The sequence below is a fragment of the Lacerta agilis genome, chromosome 9, assembly GCF_009819535.1.
Source record: "Lacerta agilis isolate rLacAgi1 chromosome 9, rLacAgi1.pri, whole genome shotgun sequence".
Taxonomy (NCBI): domain Eukaryota; kingdom Metazoa; phylum Chordata; class Lepidosauria; order Squamata; family Lacertidae; genus Lacerta; species Lacerta agilis.
The window spans coordinates 3,885,763-3,906,366 of record NC_046320.1 but is presented as its reverse complement, the minus strand read 5'-3'; the positions used below and the strand labels follow the sequence as shown (position 1 = coordinate 3,906,366).

The window sequence follows — 20,604 nt, the reverse complement described above, 5'->3', positions numbered from 1 at the left end:
AGAACATACAGTAGTGTAGAGGTTGGCCCGTTTCCGCATATGTATAGTCAGAAACTTTAGTTTTGGCCTGGAATTTGGTACAGAAGGGAGATCTGTACAAAGCCACCATGGATTGTGAATGTGAATGGCATCCTACCCATCTGCTGAAGATTTTCTCCCCCATTTCTCTGTCTGAGAATATGAGGGAAAGTGCAGGCTGTTCAAAAACATACAGGAAGTCCTTTGTATTGCTGTGTGCTGTAATACCTTGACTGTCATTTGAAGGTATCTGCAGGAATGACAGTTAATGTTTAGGGATTTATGGGTTGTAATCCTTAAAGAGGCGGATAGAAATTTGAAGCAGGATGCAGTTCACAGTTAGTTAGGCTTGTCAACTTTTTTTTTTTTTAATGGCATGGCATGGGGAATGGGCAGAAGCTGGGGCAGAATCCAGTCTGATAGTACCTGGACTTTCCTGGCTTATCAGACTTTAGTACAGGGGTCAGCAACCTTTTTCAGCCGTGGGTCGGTCCACCATCCCTCAGACCATGTGGTGGGCCAGACTATATTTTTTGGGGGGTGGGGTGGGGAATGAACGAATTCCTATGCCCCACAAATAACCCAGAGATACATTTAAAATAAAATCACACATTCTGTTCATGTAAAAACACGCTGATTCCCGGACTGTCCGCGGGCCGGATTGAGAAGGCTATTGGGCCGCATCCGGCCCCCGGGCCTTAGGTTGCTTACCCCTGGTCTAGTAGTAGCTACCTGTTATTTATTATTGTTATTTATCTAGTAGTAGTTACCCGTTAGTTATTATTGTTGTTGTTATTTATTAGTGTATATCTTTCCCCTTACCCTTGTGCCTCCTGGGACTTTTAACTATTGTGCTCTATAGTCAAATACAACCTGGCATATAGTGCTCTGGAGCAGTGGTTCCCAAACTTTTTGATATGGTGAACCACAAGTCCAGATTTACTTGATAACTGTGACCCATCAGTTTATTGTCACTTAAACTCTGAACCTTATGGCAGCTGTTGGTTTCGTGCAGTTTAACTCCAGCTTTGTGTATTCTATAACCATTGCTCAAGGCATTCAAGCAAAAATTTCCTTAATGTGCCTATTAATGTGGAATTTGTTGAAATATGTATAGTACTTACAAAGTTACTCACAGTTTTTTTTTTAAATGGGAATGTAAGAACACTAATCATAGGATTGCAGGGTATTGCTTCATAAACTATAAAAATTGTTCTAAAAACATACGGTTACAAAATCGGTGTTGGATATAACAAACAAATGAATATTTTTAATAGTTTTGTTCATGATAAATTCAATTTATCAGTGGGGTGTTGGAATTGAATTTTGCCAATGAGCAAGTCAGTGCAGAGTTCGTTGGTTGTTCGACATAGCCTCAAATCTTTATTGATACATAGCTTGCTACTTTTTTTGTCCCCATAGCAGTCATTGCTGAAAAACCTGTCTTGCATGTACTACCAAATGGCAGCAACACAGATATTGCTTCATCAGGAAACTCAGGATACTCAGTGGTAACTAAGTAATTTTGGTAACATGAAGCCAAAATTTTGATAACTTCAGTTCCGATAATTTATGTTTGAGGGTCCTATCACACAACAGTTCAGTGTGTTGTTTTTCTTTTTGCACAGATAAAGGCAACTTTGAGTGACATCACTCAAGTTTCTGGTGTTTCTTCTGCAGAAGGATAGTGGACAAATTTTGACAAAGCAAACTTCAAATCACCTTTGACTTAACAAGTAACTAACCCTGGAAACAGATCCAGCGGTGGTTCATCACAAGGTGCTCATACAAGGGGTTGTTGTGAGTGACTCTGATGCGCGGGCTGCTTAGAACACCTCTGTGGCAAACTGTTGCTGGATCTGTCACAATAGACTAGTTCCCAAGTGTTAAAATGTAAGACTTTAGCCTTTCCACTGTTCCGTTATAAGTGCCAACGCAGAACTATAAAATGCCAGCAAAATGTTGCAAGAGGTATTCCTTGTACTAGTTAAGGAATAAAAGTATTAATTATTTTGGGATAACTTACAGAGCCCGTGACTCACTTGTGGGTCATAACCTACAGGTTGGGAAACACTGCTCTGGAGTGAAGATTTTTATTGTAAGTTTTGCTCTAATTGTGGTTCTAACTTTTGAACACTTGACTCTAGTGTTTTAATTTGCCATTGCTGTGAAGAGCCCTTTCATTCATCCCCTTGTTACGCTTAAACTGACCTTTTAGATTTCAGAGTAAATGCTCATAAATATCAATTGTTTATGAGTGTCTACTAACAGAAATTAGCTACAGTTGTATTTCTTCCAGTGTTAGATACTCAGATATATAAACTAGGCACCAAATGGCACCTTAAATCTAGGTTTTGGTTGCCACAATGGAATGTCTACTCGCCAAGGGGTTGGACTAGATGGCCCTCGGGGTTGCTTGCAACACTACAATTCTATGATCTCAACTACATTTCTTGACTATTATAACAATTCACTTGTCCCAGTATGCAAGAAGAAGAAATATACAAAGTGGAAACTATGGACTAAGGCAAAGGTTTCTAAACTGTGGTTGACAATCTGGCACCCAGAAATTTCCACATAGTTGCAATTGAACCCACGCCAGTAGCAAAATGTGCCTGGCGCCTGGAGAATTTCGAACACTGATTTCTGCAGTTCCATACAGTGGTACCCCGGGTTACGTACTTAATCCGTTCCGGGTTACAGTATGTAACCCGAAAAGGACGTAACCCAAACAATTCATTCTGTGCACGCACAGACCAGAAAACCCCCCACGAAAAATGCTCTGTGCATGCGCAAATTGCGTGCGTGCTGGGTTGTGCTTCCGGGTTAGCGGAGTTCGTAACCTGAAAAGTACACAACCCAGAGCGTATGTAACCTGAGGTACGACTGTACTTCAGGTGCCAGCTGCCCCTGATGGTTGTTTTTGCAACCATAGTACTCTTGTAATCAGATATCACATTTATTATGTTTCATATAATTTTTTTGCAGCTTAAAAAAATGAAAACCAACCAAATGTATCTTAACAAAGCTGAAAGTTTAATTTGAGGAACGTGGAGTTGGGGCCATTTAACCCTTTACCTCTGGTCATTTTCCCACTCAGACTTCCCATTACAAGTGGAAAAGTAGCTTGGGAGGGTATTTATATTTTGAGTGAAAAAACAGCTGGTGGGGCTAAAGTTAAGCAGCTCCCCAGCATCACCATTTCACTACTTTTAGGGTGTGTGTTACTTTAAAAAATGTAGGGGGGAAGTTACATACACCTGTGTGTAGCATCTAGTTTGGCCACACTCTTCAGAGGCAAGCCAGAAAAAAAATTGTGATAAAGTTGCAAAATGTGTGTGCAGAAATCCATGGTATAGGCTCTATCACTCATTTTAGTAGCTCAATGACAAAAGCTTTCTATCTGAATATTTTATAGTTCATTCCCCATGGGGCATCCAGAATTTTACAAACTGCAAATATTGTACAATAGGCATAGATAATTGTAGATTTGCTGGGGTTTTCCCAGACTGAACTGCACGTAGTAGTTTTCTTCTTTTTACTCCCATGACACATTGAGGTTCTCTAAAGGAGGGAGACTTTTATCTTCATCTGCTGCTATAGTGTCTCGGTTCAAATGTCAGCTCCCTCTTCCATTTAGTGGGTTTTTGATGTTCATTCTTGCATCAAGTTCAAAATCCTTACCTGAATCTTTTGGGTCTTGTACTTTCTCACCTCCATCATTAATGTTCTCATTTCTTCCTACGGTGTTGTGCTTCTCCCAGCTCTTTCCCTTTGTCAGGGTTTTTTTCTTTGTGTCTGCTTGTGGTATTCATAACACTTGTGTTTGGGAATAGTCTTTTTATTTCAGTAACTAATTCACTATCCACTTCTCTCAAAAATGTTTAGTTTTTTGTACCATCTTCTAGGGCAGCCTTCCCCAGCCTGCTTTCCTTGGTCCCAGCTCCTGCCCACCTAGCAGTTCGAAAGCATGTCAAAGTGCAAGTAGATAAATAGGTACCACTCCGGCAGGAAGGTAAACGGCGTTTCCGTGCACTGCTCTGGTTTGCCAGAAGCAGCTTTGTCATGCTGGCCACATGACCTGGAAGTTGTCTGCGGACAAATGGCAGCTCCCTCGGCCTATAGAGTGGGATGAGCGCCGCAACCCCAGAGTCGTCCGCGACTGGACCGAATGGTCAGGGGTACCTTTACCTTTTAACTGACACTTGAGGCTCTAGTGGTCTTTATTTTTGAGTCTGTTTTACTTCTAGACCTGCAGAGGTTGCAGATGCCCAGTTCACAATGAGTGCAAAAACATTTTGGCTAGTCTTAGAAGGTGCAGCATAGCTAATCTCACAACCCCATATCAAAGTACCGGTACTTTAATCCTAATAAGTTCTAAGGGGGCAAAATAGTTCATTTACTCTGAACAGAAACTGGGACAAATAGTAGGAAACATTCTAGTCTAGTCTGTCACAGTGAACACAGGACAGTGTCTGATGACATGGACTTGTGCTTCAATGAATCTGTTTCTCTCTAAGGTGCCATAGAACATCTTTTATATCAGAATAGAAATGTATGGCAGGCATGACCATTTAATCTCTCTGATGTCTGGTGTTTTCTTGGGGATATGGGGTATCTTCCCAGGTTTTAGTGTTGATATCAAGGAAAGAAGGGGAATACTAGTTGGTTTTAAAGGAAGGGTGTTGAAAAACAGAGATGAGTTAGTGTGGAATTAGGGTGGGGCAAAGCTCCACACTAATCAACCCAATATTAAAAGTATACGGGCAACTCTGTGCAGAGGTTGCATTCTGGATCATTGCACGCTTGCGTGAAGTTGCATATAATCAGAACACCGATTGAAAAAGCCTGCATCCATCCCTTTTTGTGACATTTCGGGTCACTCCTGGGTTTGGTGTGATGCATGTGTGTGTGGTTATGCACATATCGGATGTGCCTAAAACGATCACTGCCTATATATTGTTTCCTGGGCAGCAACTAATTGCAAGTGGCTCCCAATTTAGACGGGGGTTATGTTTTGTGGGGAGCCTGCTGCAGTACATATAGCTTCCCACCCAACAGCTGTTGAGTGGGTTCCAAAATGGTTCCCATGTGCCATTTTGGAGCCCTCAGAGTCTTTTTTCTGGACTTTAGGCTCACTGACATCCAGGAAGGGCCTCCTCATGAGCCACAAAGGCTTTCCAGATCTCTCCTGCCATTTCAGGTTAGAAGTGAATTATTTATTTATTCCCCAGCACTAAACATATACATGGTTGCACGCAAGTTGATCACACATAAGTGCGGGGAAGCCTGTATCTTGGAGGGCCAAGCTGAGAAATCTGTGAACACTTCAACCTGCATTTCAGAATGTAGCCTGCCAGCTAACACTGACACCACTAACTTCAAATTCATGTTGGAATTTGATATTGTCCAAAAATGTCTTTTGAGAATTGTCTTACATATTCTTATTTTACTGTTGACTGCGCCAGTCACCTCATGACTGTCACAAGGGTTTGGCATAACACAAAATTAGAGAGAGTACAGTGGTTTAAGAACAGCTTAGTTTATGAACCACTTGGATTAAGAACGCTGAAAAACCTGAAAGTAGGTGTTTTGGTTTGTGAACTTTGCCTTGGATGCAGAACATGTTCCACTGCCTGTTGAGTGTGTTCCATTTGTAAATTGAGTCCCCCGCTGCTATGGGAAAGCACGCCTTGGTTTAAGAATGTTTTGGTTTAAGAACGGACTTCCGGAACGGATTAAGTTCATAAACCAAGGTACCACTGTACAGGCATTGCTGCTTCTGCCCACCTCATACAATCTCATGCTTACTGTGAGAAGGCAGCTACAACCTGTAAACTTTTAGGACCTTTTTCTTGGTCTTAATTGTATATACAGCTATACAATATAAATTCACATTGCGCTCTTTAATTTGATGTTGCTAATCTGAGATTTGTACCAGTGTATCTTTTGACCATATCTGAAAGATCTTGCATTTAATATTCTCAGTCTAAAATTAGGAGTTCTAAAACACTAAGAGTATGTACTAGAATCCTAGGATGGAGCATACCGGTACTCATGATCCTTTAGAACAGATTAGTTACGCATTACTCATTTTAAACATGCGTCGTCCTCACAGTGAGGGTGGTTAAACAAGACACAAAAGAGTTGCTCTTTTTTCCAGCCTACTTATGGCTGAAGTAATATGTATGTGAGAGTGTTTTTCATCTAGAATAAGAGTAAATGGCTGTAGATGCAAAATAAAGATATGAGACTCTTTGTCCCTGCCTACTTGCCAGGCCTCAAACCCTTGATTCAAGGGTTTATTCTTAGTATAACTTGTAAAACAACCTGAAATACTTTATGGATGACTATTTAAAAATCAAAGGATGTTTATTTTTATTCTGTGTTGTGGACATCCAGTCGCTTCAGCATCCTACACATAAAGGAAAGGAAATTGGGAAAGCCACTGGAAAGTGGCCTGGAACCCCCTTGTTTTACCTCTCTGTTTTACCTCTCTGTCTTTCCATGGTACCAGCGTGCTGTCTCCATCTAGTCTTGACATAAGTAGAGCTAAAATTCTCTTTGGCATCAGCATCTTCATGGATGAAGCAACTACAGGGGTCTTTGCCTAGTTGCATGTGACTGATGTGTGTGTTCACAGGCAGTAGAATACCAGTGATGAAAACTGTTATTGCCCAGCCAAATGCATTTTAAGGCATTCCCACCCAGAGACCACTTCTTTTCCTCTGTTGTTGTCCAGATATGTGGTGTTTTTCTAGTCTTTTTCCAGTGAGATCAGTGTTTGTAAAAAGAGAGTTTGAACTTTATCTCTCCCCCACCCTGACCTAAATCCCCACCTATAGTATTCTTACTGTTAGATGCAATTGGCCTGCTCAAGCACTTACAACCTCTTATACCATTAAAAAAGAAAAACAAAGACTTGCACTGTCAAAATTTCCTAGAAGTTCACAGGATGTTGGTACGTTTTATAAATAGTTTTCTCTTAATTTACCTAGGAAATCCCCCATCATGTAGCAAGTACTACCATGATTTTGGGTAATCCCATTTCATTTTCACACTGATAAGTGTGGAAGTGCCCAATATTGGAGGGAACAAGAGGGTAAAAAAATAGGAAATAATGTTTCAGTCTATTCTCAGCCTCCAACTGTGCTGCATTCAAGCTGCCAGCCAGCCTTGTAGTGCTGTTAGAACTTTCAGAAGGAGGGGAGTTTTCAGGAACGGAATAGGAAAAGAGACATTATTTTTTTCTTTCCCACTCTCTTAAAAACTTCCCTGCCTATTCTGGAAAAGGCTCAGGTTTGTGGCTGGTTGCCTTCCAGCCCTGAACCTGAGCAACTGATTCCAGCAAGGTTTCTGGATAATGGGAAAGGACAAGAAAAATGTTATTTTCTCTTCCCACTTCCTAAATAGCATTGGTAGGACAACCCCCTTCCTAACCATATAGCCATATGCTTCCAATTTTAAAAGTCTTCACTACTTGTGGGATATGATGCTTGTCCTTCACCCCATGTGTCCCCCCCTTCTCTCTTTTAAATTCACCTTGTTTAGATGCCATCGTTATTTTCCTTGTCAAATACTATATTTTTAATATTGTATATGCATTTGTGAAGTCACTAGTATAATAAAAATAAAAATAAAAATTGAAGAGATGGCAAGCTACTGTATGACCCAATAACTGTATTAGAAAATGCAGTTAAGAAAGAAGATTTGGGATTAAGTTTATAGATAGTGGGTAAAATGTGTAGAGCTGCCAAACTGAGTTGTTTTACAAATATTTGGTTAATTGACTCATTTACAAAATGTAACATTTTGTAAGGGCTTGTTTGATTGATTTATTAGATTGCTTACCCACCTTTCACCATAAGGTCCCAGGGCAGGTTATAACAATAAAAAGCAAGTGTAACTTGATGTGTCTTGTTGAGAGATGAGTCTTGTTTTTATCATCCTCCTGGAACAATGCGTTTCAAGGTAACGTTCAGTCTTGTATCCAATTTTTCATGAACATGAGAAGAAGAATTTTTTTCTTTAAAAAGATAAAGCTATCCGGTACTTGGAACTGCTACACTGGTTGCTTCTTGATCAATGCTTTTTAGAAAAATGGTTTAGAGTCGGGGTGGGCAGGAGGTAGATCAGGATATATTGATGGCTTCTTGAATGATGGCTGGATGATTTGCAGTAGATGAGCAAGGATTTCTGACTCCCAGTTTTTTAACTATAGCAACAACACAAGTTTCTCATACCCCACACATTAGAATTTGAAAATCCCTTGTCTATAGTTACTCAGGTATAGTTTGTACTTTGTTCAGGTCATCCAAGTGTGTGGCCTGTCGGGTGAAGTAGGTAATTGACTCCCTCAAAGCCATCATTTTGAATGGGCTCTGCCACCCCAGCTACAGTTTTGTACCTGGCTGCAGCTGATGAACCTCAGGGTTCCAGTAAAAAGTGAAGTATATCCTGAATGCCTGCATTCTTTCTATGCCTGCTCTAAAACTTGGGTGTTTTTCAGCATTAAAAAAAAAACACACCCATTTTTGTTTAGCACTTGATGCTTTTGCTGTGCCATTTTGAGAATCTGCTTTTCTCAGAATCTGCGCTTCCTTTCACCTATATTACACATTATCGCTTGGCTCTCCCAGCCTGAGCCCTTATATTCACTTCTATTGTGTTATCTACTGGAAGGTGGCAATGGATGAAGAAGGGAAGAGAAATAGATGCTAGATAGGGGTAATTGCTGATCATACAGATTTGGAAGTGCCTATAAAGTTAAATCAGCTAGAGTTTTCATTCTGAAAAAATTGTAAATGGACAACCTGTCATATCAAAATGAAATTTGGCTTACAAAATTTACTTGGTCAAATTTCAGAAAAATCTGATGATGGATGCCTGAGTTACAGTAGTTTAAAATATTTGCATTCAGATGGGATTGTTAAGCATTTCAGTCTCTTTATCTTAACTGAAACCCCTCCTTTTGGTTTTGACCCTCAAATTATATCCTCTTAATGGGACTCACACACATTGATGTTGATGTTCTTCTCTCCACCAAACCAGCTAGAAATACAGTACAGTGGTACCTTGGTTCTCAAAGTTAATCCGTTCTGGAAGTTCGTTCCAGAACCAAGGTGCACTTTCCCATAGAAAGTAATGCAAAATAGATTAATATGTTCCAGACTTTTAAAAACAACCCCATAAACATCAATTTAACATGAATTTTACTATATAACGAGACCATTGATCCATAAAATGAAAGCAATAATCAATGTACTGTACTATAAAATGAATAAGACAGTATTGTAGATGATTAAAATTATTATTTTTTTCTCACCTGCACTGATGATAGTCATTGTTTGGATGTGGGATTTTATCCATTTCTGCAGTCATACAATCAATCAATCAATAGCTGAACTGGCTTCCACACAGTCACAAAAACATATTAACCGAAAAAGCCTAAAAAACAAAAAACACCAAACTTAATCTGTTCCAGAAGTCCGTTTGACTTCCGAAATGTTCGAAAACCAAGGTGCAGCTTCTGATTGGTGCAGGTGCCCTGGACACAATAGCCGACAGCTGCATTGCACGTTCGGCTTCCAAAAAACATTCGAAAACTGGAACACTTATATGCGGGTTTTTGGCGTTTGAGTACCAAGGCGTTTGAGTACCAAGGTACCACTGTACTACTTCTTTTTTTAAAAAAAGTAAAAGTAAATGTTAGCATTGTTAGCTGAACTTTACATCCAATTCCAGTTACCGTACACATATGAGCCCTCCCCCCTCCCAAATTGTGGGTAGCATTTGTAAGAAAATATACATAATAAGAATAATTCATAGTAGGATGGGAAGTCTGGTCTACAACAAGAATACCTTTTTTCTAATTTATCGTTTTGTGATTATTAGTTGGTATATTATGGGTTTGTGTTCAGTATATTATTTAGTGTACAGTATTATGGTTCTTTATTTGGTATATTACTTTTTCTCATTGTGTCGATGGATATGGATAATTCTCTTTTTTGTGGAACAATGTGAACAACAATAAAAGAATAAAAAAGAAAAATTCATAGTAGCAGGTGATGTTGAAACTTGCTTCATTAGCCTTGTGCCAGTCAAAGTCTCAGGCACCACATTTCAGCATGATTCCAAAATGGATATTTAGAGTTCTGTCACAGAGCACATTCAAGACAGAAGTCTGTCCTGCTTATAACCGTAAAGCTCTCATCACTGCATGTGAAAAGCTTCTCAAACCCTGTTGTGTGAATTCAGAGGCATGGCTTGCCATGGCAGGATGAGGCAAGGATGAAAGAATTTAGCAGAAGAGCAGGACAAGCAGAATACCACCTTCTACCAATCATTGGCATTCACAGTGCAGGGAATCTGAGACTAGGGGCTGGATTCAGTTTTCACCCTAAGGTCACACATGTTAGTCACTGCACTCCACGATTTCAGGAGAGCAATAGCAAAATGGCACTTATATTGAAATGTGTTGGTTGTTAAATGCTGAAAGGTAGCAGCATATTTCTTTTTTGTTCCATTGCCTTTCTGGACCACACAGATTGCCTTGTGAACAGGGTTGTATATATGCTAAAATCCATGCAAATGTAGAAAAATCACAGAATGTGATAGAGGGCAAAGGATTTAGTTCCCCTCAAACCTTGTCATACTATGCAATCTCATTTGTGGGTTAAGGGTTACCTCTTTCTTTGGTTGCAAGGGCTATCAATTGCTTTCTCTGCTCTTCACTTTCAGTCCTTCCGAAACAGTTTCTCTGATTTAGAGGAAGAATACTGTAACATTGAAAGCTAAAACTGCTTCTAGATCCTGGAAGAGTCAAAAATGTCCTTGGTTCTTTTATGGGGAATTAGTAAGAGAAATAAGCCTATTACAATAATTTGTTGGAAAGAGATTATATTTAGCTTAATGAGATAGCATTGCTGATATCAGTAGGCTTGGATTGATATTAACCTGAATACGTTTTAATATTGGCATTTGCCTCTGACAGATAGAGGAATTAGGGGTGATGGACTTGAGCCCCACTAGACCATTTTAGAACTTGGCACCATTGAAATTATGATTTGGTAAATCATCATAAACCTTTTAATCCTGTAGTAACTTACAGTGCTGATATGGCTCAAGTACCCAGTGGTACTCATACATCATTGTACTGTCAAATTGTCCACTGACCAGTGATTTTAATGTATGTACCCCTAACTCAGAGGCAGTAGCACCAGCCCACCATTCTAAGCTTGTTGTTAAAGACTACTGATAAAACATATGTGATATACTGTTAAAGGTTATGAGTGTGACAAGCGGGTCTAAGCTAGCAGATACATACACGTTTGAGAGAGAGTAATGAAACAAGTACTGTTGAACACTTGTGTGAGTCCTTAAGACCAGATAGGCTCATTTTGTGTTGTGAAAGTAGCGCTGTAGAATATACACTGAGTGCATACATGTTCGGATTGGGGCAACTGCTGCCTGTCATCCTAGAATACCTGTTTTTTTTTGTTTTTTTTTAAAAGAAACAACTAATTGTTACATTCACTCTCTGATGGGTGTCTCTTTGCCTCCGCTGGACTGCTCACATGAGAAATAACCTGCAAGGGAAACTAAACCTTCCCCTCCAGGTGGTCATTCAGTCACTACTTGTCTGCTTATTAATTAATCCGTTAGCTGAGCTTGTTAGTTGCCAGTCTTTTAAATGTATATGACAGTTCTGTACTGGAGGGAAGTGTTGTTACAGAGCTACCCTTTTTCTTCAGTCGAGGTTCCCTTCCCCAAAATTAGCTGGGCAATAGCACAGGTTGCAGAGTTGATCTCAGAAACTTTGGGCGAGTGCTATCCCTGCCTCAGGCAGTAGATTTTATTTATCACTAAGGGCAAAAGAACGAGAGCCAGACAGATGCAGCTCATGAGGTAGAATCTAGCAGAATTTTGTGTGGCTGCTGCTCATTTCATGGGTCTTGTGCAAGAGAACATACCAGTGCTGAATGCACTCAACATGGTGGCGTAACTTTTCAAGGCATATTTCACTCCTCTCGTGTCAGAAGCACTCTAATAAGAGTGGTGGGGGTATTTCCCCCTTCTTTTCAAAGCAGTCATGATATGCATCAGAACTTAAAGGTGGCGACCATTTTGCATGTCCAATTGACGCATGGGTCCTTTTGGACCCAGAAGAGGGTGGAATGGGGGCAATGGTTTAATGGTGAGGGTTGGGCTTATGTGTGCTGCACTGATGCATGTGGGGGCCAGGAACAGAACCCCCATGTAAAATGGTTGCCGCCTGTGTCCAGAACATCACCGAGAAATACAATTTAAATGTCCAAATATGGGAAAGTGACCATGATGCATTGTAACTAACCCACACAAAATTCTATGAGCTTACCTGTGCTCACCTGCATGTTGCAATAATTTGTGGTTCAACTTCTTTAGCACTTCTCTTTCTTGTTGCCTGGAGAGGATTCTTACTCTCCATTGGTAAGGAAAAGAGTGACTTTTATACAAGCCTGTGCTAACTTCTCTAAGTCTGGCTCAGAAAGTTGTCATCTTCCATCCTGACCTATATAGTTCTTACACATAACCAAGCAAATGCAGTAATATCTGTGGCTTTAGAAACTGAGCTATTGGTGATACAGCTTTTGTTTGGCCATACTGAGGTTTTCTTTTTCCTTGTAGGAGAAAAAAACCGTATAATGTGATCATATTTCAACAGCCTCATCTATCTGTATCTCTCTTTCTCCACAGCAGACATTTTTGCCTGCAGCATCATGGCCTCTGATCTGGAAAGCAGCCTCACTTCCATTGATTGGCTCCCACAGCTCACTCTGCGAGCCACTATTGAGAAATTAGGGGGTGCCTCCCAGTCAGGTCCCCCGGGGGCCGGTCGGAAGTGCTCTCCTGGCTCCCCCACTGACCCCAATGCCACCTTGAGCAAAGACGATGCTGCAGTCCACCAGGATGGGAAGCCGCGCTACAGCTATGCCACCCTGATCACTTATGCTATCAATTCATCCCCGGCCAAGAAGATGACCCTCAGCGAGATCTATCGCTGGATTTGTGACAACTTTCCCTACTATAAGAATGCTGGCATTGGGTGGAAGGTAAGAAGACTAGGTCATTCTCAGACGTTCCTTCATAGGAGCAGAAGTTCCAGCTTCTGCTCCTATGAAAATCCATTCCCATTTAACATTACGTTGTATGATCGCGCCATGAATGTGCATGGTGTTTTACAGACTGAATGTAACACAAAAATAAATCTCCGCCTCAAGGTACTTAAGTTCTAAATTTTGACCAGAGGGGAGGTGAAACTTTCCCAAATGAGTATTTCAGTCTTCAACTTCAATTCTGCATGCCTCTTCTATACGCTTGAAGTCCCTCCTGTATCTTTAAAATAGATAACATTGATTTCATTTACAGGTAGGTAGCCGTGTTGATCTGCCATAGTCAAAACAAATTAAATTTTTTAAAAAAACTTAGTTGGTCTCTAAGGTACTACTGGAAGGAATTTTTATATTTTTTGTTGATTTCATTTATTAATTTATTCCCATGAAACATCCTGAAGCAGTCAGCAGAAAAACATCAGCAATAAGTACATATATATAGTTTCTAGTTCAATGCAGATAAAGAGTGGAATAATAATCTCCATTTAGGAGGCTTGGTGGGATATGAGCTACAGATTCATATTTCGAGTCAGAGGCTCTCTTCTGTGCCAGTGGTAGCCAGCCTTCTTGGGGTGTGTGCCACAGGCTAAATCAGAGCATGTGATAGGCTAATGTGCCATAGCTAATATGCAGTCTATGGCATTTCACCATGCTAGAGGTAGGTGGAGGTACACGCCATAACTACCACTGTGTGCTGCAGATTAGCTACATGTTTCATGCAGCCTTAATTCTTCCTGCAGAGCAAAGGAGAAATTCAGCTTTCAGAGGTTTGGTGAGGCATTCTGTGCTGTAACTTTTGTCTGAGGAGCTGTGGTGGGGGAACTTTTTGCACTTCACTCAGTTCCTACATGGGGGACTTTCTAGAGGCCACTTGCCAGGGATGTGCAGGGCCAGAGGAAGAATTGGGCAGAGAAATGCACCATAGGCTACATTTTAGCAACACAAAATCTAAGGGTTTCTACAGTCACATATGCAGAAGCCTAAGGTTCCCCATCCCTGGAGTAGAACATTGGTTCTAAGAGAAGACCTTGCCTTTTCTCTGTTCAGAAATTCCCATTGTGTAGGTAAGAGATGCAAATCTGCATCCTGGTGGGGAGATTGGAACTGCTGTTTGGGCTTGGAAGCTTGGCTGCTGTTTCTCCAAAATACCACAGGTGGGATGACTTGCTGGGGAGCTGTGGTGGGTGGGAGGAGGCTGCTTAACCCTCACTGTTCCTGCCTGCCACATCCTTCCCATCCCACCCAGTACTTCCATCTCCTGCTTCCCCCACTTAATGTGGCAAAAAACCCTCAACACAACCATAACTGTCCCTGGGAACTCTGGCTGAGGGGAAAGCAGCGGTATTTGGGCTAGGGAGGTGATAAGGGTGAGCAGCCTGCCTGTTAGCTATGTCATTTTTTTTTCCTCCCTAGAACTCCATTCGTCACAATCTGTCTCTGAATAAATGCTTTCGAAAAGTGCCTCGCCCTCGGGACGACCCTGGAAAGGTGAGGGAGATCAAGCTAGACATTTGACCATCATGGTGGGGAGTTTTTTTTTGTTTTTTTTGTTTTTGTTTTTTACCAATGCTGCATTGATTTCTAAACCCTCACTCCTGCTTTTGGCAGAAATTGGACTAATGTGAATGAACAGATTAAGTGAGGACATAAAAAATGCAGGCAAGTTGAAAATTCTGCTGCTCCTACTCCAGGCTAGAGCAAAGGTTTGTGTAAACGTAGGGCATAGGTATTCACTGCTCTGCTGAAGAAGCAAGGAAAGAACATTCAGGTTTTGTTCTTCTGTATCTCTCAGTAATAGTAATATTAATAGTAATAAGTAATATACTCTGGTGTGGATGAAATAGCTCTGACCTCTTCAGTATGTGCACATTTGGGGAAGCTAAGAGAAAGCAGTGGGCCTTTGTATCCCAGACTGTAATATGTGTGTGCATGACCCTAGAACTATCCTGCAACAGGAGCAAGACATCACATTTTTTAAGATTTTACTGCATTTCTGCCCTGGTCATTCTTTTTCATACTTTTACATCAGAATTGCTGTTCTTGTCCAACCTGTTCTTCCCAAGAGTTTATTGGAGACTGAAGGATTATTGGGATTGTGACATCACAAAAAATATCAAGGATGATGTTGCAATGATGTTGCAATGTAAGGAAAAGACCTGTCTTGTGCTGCAAGAGTAATTGATAAGCTGTGGCAATCTGCATGCTCTTTGGCATTATGGGTTGCACTGCTGCTGTTGCTATCGCTGATACACAGTGGTACCTCGGGTTACAGACGCTTCAGGTTACAGACGCTTCAGGTTACAGACTCCGCTAACCCAGAAATAACGCTTCAGGTTAAGAACTTTGCTTCAGGATAAGAACAGAAATTGTGCTCTGGCGGCGCGGCGGCAGCGGGAGGCCCCATTAGCTAAAGTGGTGCTTCAGGTTAAGAACAGTTTCAGGTTAAGAATGGACCTCCATAACGAATTAAGTTCTTAACCCGAGGTACCACTGTAAAGGTTTGGTTTTATACTCCTTTCACCAGTAGATCTTATTCTTTGCAGGGTTCTTACTGGACCATAGATACCTGTCCTGATATTTCCCGGAAGAGGCGTCACCCACCTGATGACGATGTGAGTGTGGCTCCCCATTCCTACCCTCAAAATCCAAAGCATTTGTGAGATGATTAAGAGATCCACTTTTTCCAAAGGACATGATCCTACATGGCACAGAAGTAATGCATTGGTCATAAAACTCAGACTTCTGTGAGCCTTCACTTTCATGTTTTTTAAAAGCAAGTTTGTAGCCTTTATGGGTTTGAAGCAATGTTTGTCAGTGCATGAGCAATGTCTGCTGAGATTTGGAAATAGAGAAGAGTGATTGCATAAGATTTGCAGCAGCTAAAGGAAGGAAAGGCTTCAGTGCCTTGCCCCCTTTGCCCTCTCTTCCTCAGCCTGCTCCATTATTAGCAGAATCAGAATTATTATTTAAATAGCAAAATGCATAATAAATTGTAGACACGTGCTTAATTTATATGACATTAATTTTGTTCTTTTAAATTATTAATCTAATATTTTACAAAGAAAGTCAACCAGATTCCTTTCCTAGATGCCCTGAAAATGATTAATAACTGCATTAGCTATATTGCTCCAAAACCAGCATAGATTTATTAAATCATTCAGTAGGGCTGCAATGTTTTGCTTGCATTCTTGTGCACACATGCCTTGGAGTAAGCCCCACTAAACAGGGTGAGACTGGCTCTAGAGTAAATATGCAATAATACATTAAATTACAGTAATGGGTTAAATTAATTAATTAAAAAACTTTTAATCACCCAAAAAGATGCTGCAATTAATTGTACAGCAATTTAATTTTTATGAATGTTATTTTTAGTAAAAGTGCATAAAAGAGGCATTCCATCTTTTGTGTTTGTTCAGTGGGTGTGGGGGATACCTCTTCTAAGATGATGCCTGTTAAAAGGTAAAGTTAAAGGACCCTGGACAGTTAAGTCCAGTCAAAGGTGACTATGGGGTGTGGCACTCATCTCACTTTTCAGGCTGAGAGAGCTGACGTTTGTCTGCAGACAGCTTTCTGGGTCATGTCGCCAGCACGACTAAACTGCTACTGCCACACAGAGGACTGTGACGAGTGCCACAGCGCACAGAAACGCCTATTACATGCGTCATCTAAAAACAAAGAAAGTGCTTCATGCTGCAGAAACACTGTTTTAACCCATATGCAGATTTAATTGATAGATCAGTTAATTAATCAATTTAAACTTACAACTAATCACATAAAAATTATTTAATTGGTTTGCAGCACTAATGGAAAGTTCATGTGTTATATTTCACAAGAGGTTTCTGAGGTTCGTTCAATAGTTATGTCTTGCCTGGTGATCTTAAATAGGCTCACCGGATGTGAGTCCATTGTTTAACCACTAGACATGGAGTTTTAATTTCCCTCCTGCTCTAGCACATTGCGTGGCAGGTGACACTCCCCTTGACTGCCATACTTGCCCCTATCTAGTCCTATCAATTTTCTGTTGACTGTAGAGTGAGTTGTTTCTCTGCTTTTTTACTTCTCTGCCCATGTGTTTCTTATGCACATATTTTCCACCTTTTCAGCTATCGCAGGATTCCCCAGAGCAAGAGGCAAGCAAGAGCCCCCGGGGGCCTGTTTCTGTTGGGGCAGAATCATCGCTGTCCCCTGAATCCACCCAGCAGCTATCCTTACAAAGCACACCGCCTATTGGCAATTACAGTCAGGTGAGTTGAGGGTAAGAAGAGGTGCCTGTGTGAACCAGGAGGGAGAAGTAGTGGAAAGAGAAGGCTGCTGAGGGGGAGCTGGGAGGAGGGAGGAAGAAAATGGGAGAAGGCTGTTGAAAAGCAAAAAAGGACATGGATGATGAAGGGAAGGGAAAATGAGCTGCGGCACAGTGTAATGCCTTGAATGTGGGCCAGGGCTAATAGCTGTGAAAATGGGGGAATTGTACATATACAATCTCTGGTTTCAAAAGGCTAGAATTCTATTTGATACACCTGCTTATCTTCAGCAGAGCACAGGGCCTGTGGATGTGGCAGCAACAGTGGCTGGCGGTCAGGGCCGTGAAGGTACAGATGTGCCACCTCCACATTACAGTACCAGCAACGATTTGAAATTCTCCTATTCGGAGATCAACTTCCAGGACCTGAGCTGGTCCTTCCGAAATCTCTATAAATCCATGCTTGAGAAATCCTCCTCATCCCAGCATGGTGAGTAACAGTGCCAGGTATTATTTTTGGGGGCGGGGGGGGGGGGGAGAAGTGTCTGCATCCTAGATAATCATCTTAGAATCATAGAATTGTAGACTTTAAAAGGGACCCTTGGGAGTCATTTAGTCCAACCCCCTGCAATGTAGGAATCTCAGCTAAAGCATCCATGCCAAATAGCCATCCAACCTCTGCTTAAAAACTTCCACCACCACCTCCCAAGGGAGTCCGTTCCACTTCCAAATAGCTCTTACTATCAGAAAGTTCTTCCTGATGTTGAGGCGAAAATGAGGTCCCTACACTTTAAGAGCCCTTCTCAACTGAAGAAGTTGGCCTGCTCTAGAGAACAAGTTAGAAATCCTATGTCCCGTTTTCAATGAAACCTCCTTTTTTGTAGAATGCATACTGAACTATGTGCTCAATAATGGATTGAGTGTTTTTAGCTGATTTCTTGGGTTAGGGACATGCCTATGCTGGTAGGAAAAGGGGAAAGATCAATAGCTAGAAACAGGTTGCAGAGAAAGATTACTGCAATTCCCCGCATAATTGCCACAGATTTTATGCCCTTTTTTGCCCCAAAGTGGGGTGCAACCATTATGTGAAGCAAGAATTTTATTATTACTAAATTTTATTATCACTAAGCTATTGCAGGAAGATGCAGGTCTTATCATATCATGTGCCTCACTCAAGGCAGCAATGCCTGCCTGCACACTTCACTTGCACCTACGGAAATACAGTACAGTATACTGCCACGTGCACTGAGAATGCTACGCGTGAGGCTTGCGATGCGCAAGAGAAAAATGTGTATCCATATCCCAGTAATGAATACATTGCTGCTCTGTTTAAGTGGCAGGGCAAACAGAATTATACCATGCAATGATTACGCAATGAAAAGTAACCTGATTTTTGGACTGAAAAAGCAGGGTGCAATGATCATGCGGTGAAATATGGTACTTGTTTCTCGACTCCAGAGTAGGGTTGGGCAATCAACATTGGGGTGTATCATCAGCCAAACATCACGGTTTGGTGATATACTGCGATGCTGAAACTAGCTGCAATGGCCCCAGCAGGCACCAGGTGAAACTGTCACAGCTGTCACAGTGGGAACTGAGACGCTTTCACCCTAGGACCAATGGCAGCTGGCCCCAGCCCACTGCTCAGCTGGGGGGCAGGGGTGCTCCAGCTGAGCGAGCCCCCTGACTCCCCAAGACGGAGGGAGCCCTGCCACGGAGCCTGACAGGACTCCGTTTGCAGGACTCCCTCTGCCTTCGCTGGTGGAGGGGTGGGGCGGGTGAGCAGCCCCACTGCAGCTTGTTGCTGCCTTGGCGTGCTGGGTGCTGGTAGCAGAGGGTCTCTGGAGGCAGCAGTTTCACCCGCAATATACCACTGAGTGAAACCGTCATCGTGGTCTGCCCCTCATATCTGTGTGGGGCGATATATCAGTATATCGCCTAGGCCTACTCCAGAGTACTTTGCATTCTGTTAATCAGTTACAGCCACTGGGGGGCAGCATCTCCTGAAACTAATCTTGTCTTTCGTGTTATTCGTGTAGAAAAGGGGTGAAAAATTCTGGACCTAAGCTGCTGTTTAGTGAACATTGCTAGAAATGTGGTCACTGAAGCGCTAATGGCTCGTTTTATAATATTTGGGATACTAGCCTCATTTCTAGGAAAGGTATAGAACTGATGTTTCTGCTACCTTTGTGTATTTTAATGCAGGAGTGGTTAATCTCGGTTCAAGGGCATGATTTACCCCTCCCATGCACACACAGTTTTTTTTCTGGCTGTCCAAGACCTTGCCAGTGTTGGCAGCCACAGCAAAATGGTGAGATAGGGATTAAAAAATGTGGGGTGGGCAGAGCCCAGTTCCCAGATAGAGGTGTTCACTACCCCCTCTGCCAGTAATTAGATTGATTCATGAGGAGCAGAAGGAGGGCCGTAATATTTCTGTGTGTGTGCATAAGTGCATGTACCTGATAAGAGTGTGGGTGGCCATTGCCACTACTGCCATGTGGCCCCTGGAGGGCTGGGCACAGGTGAATGTGGCCCTCCAGGCTAAAAAGGGCCCACCACCCATTTTAATGCTTTCCTCTTAATCCTCCCTTCAGATTTCTCTTCCCTCCTGGGTGACATGCAGCCCTCCAACCACAATTACTATATGTACCACCAGCAGCAGGTGCCCTCCTCGGTGGGAGCTGCACCCCCCCTCCATACTCCAACCTCAGAAGGCTGTCCATCCCAGGGTGGCAAGCAGCAAGGAGGTGACAGCTATGGCCCCCCACCTGTGATGTCCATTCACCCCTCTTCGATGCAGCATGGAGGATATCACCAGCATCAGCACCACCACCCGCACTCCCATTCACAGCAGCAGCAGCAACAGCAGCAACAGCAGCAGCAATCACAAGCTTCCATGAATAATGCTAGCTTTGGTGAGTTACAGAGTGGGCAAACTGACAAAAATAATTCATTGAATTAAGGACAGATGGACTAGGCCAGGCGGAAAGTTTGGAGTTGAGGAGCTTTTTGCGTGTTCCTTCTGAGCAGATCATGAAGGGCCACTTCACAGTTTACATTTTTAGCTGTGCACCAAAGATAGTCAAGTGTGAATGTGGAAAAACACATGTGCAGACCTGCATTTTGCAGGAAGTCAGAAGTGACTGCAGCTCTCTTGAGTGTACCCTACACTGGGCCCTGGGTTTACTCCAAGGT

The 20,604-nt window shown here is 42.0% G+C and overlaps 1 protein-coding gene across 4 annotated transcripts in view; it reads left to right on the top strand.

The window, feature by feature from the left end:
- FOXJ2 (forkhead box J2) overlaps positions 1–20,604 on the top strand; it is a 32,623-nt gene that overhangs the window by 4,754 nt on the left and 7,265 nt on the right. For 2 of the 4 annotated variants that reach the window (XM_033159527.1, XM_033159523.1), the window contains exons 2-7: positions 12,757–13,109; positions 14,583–14,657; positions 15,713–15,781; positions 17,273–17,413; positions 17,701–17,899; positions 20,004–20,324. In XM_033159527.1, coding sequence (XP_033015418.1) covers positions 12,777–13,109; positions 14,583–14,657; positions 15,713–15,781; positions 17,273–17,413; positions 17,701–17,899; positions 20,004–20,324 — 1,138 coding nt within the window. In that variant the 5' untranslated portion in view covers positions 12,757–12,776. The remainder of the gene's footprint in view (positions 1–12,756; positions 13,110–14,582; positions 14,658–15,712; positions 15,782–17,272; positions 17,414–17,700; positions 17,900–20,003; positions 20,325–20,604) is intronic. The other 2 variants (XM_033159526.1, XM_033159525.1) reach the window with 2 other exon arrangements.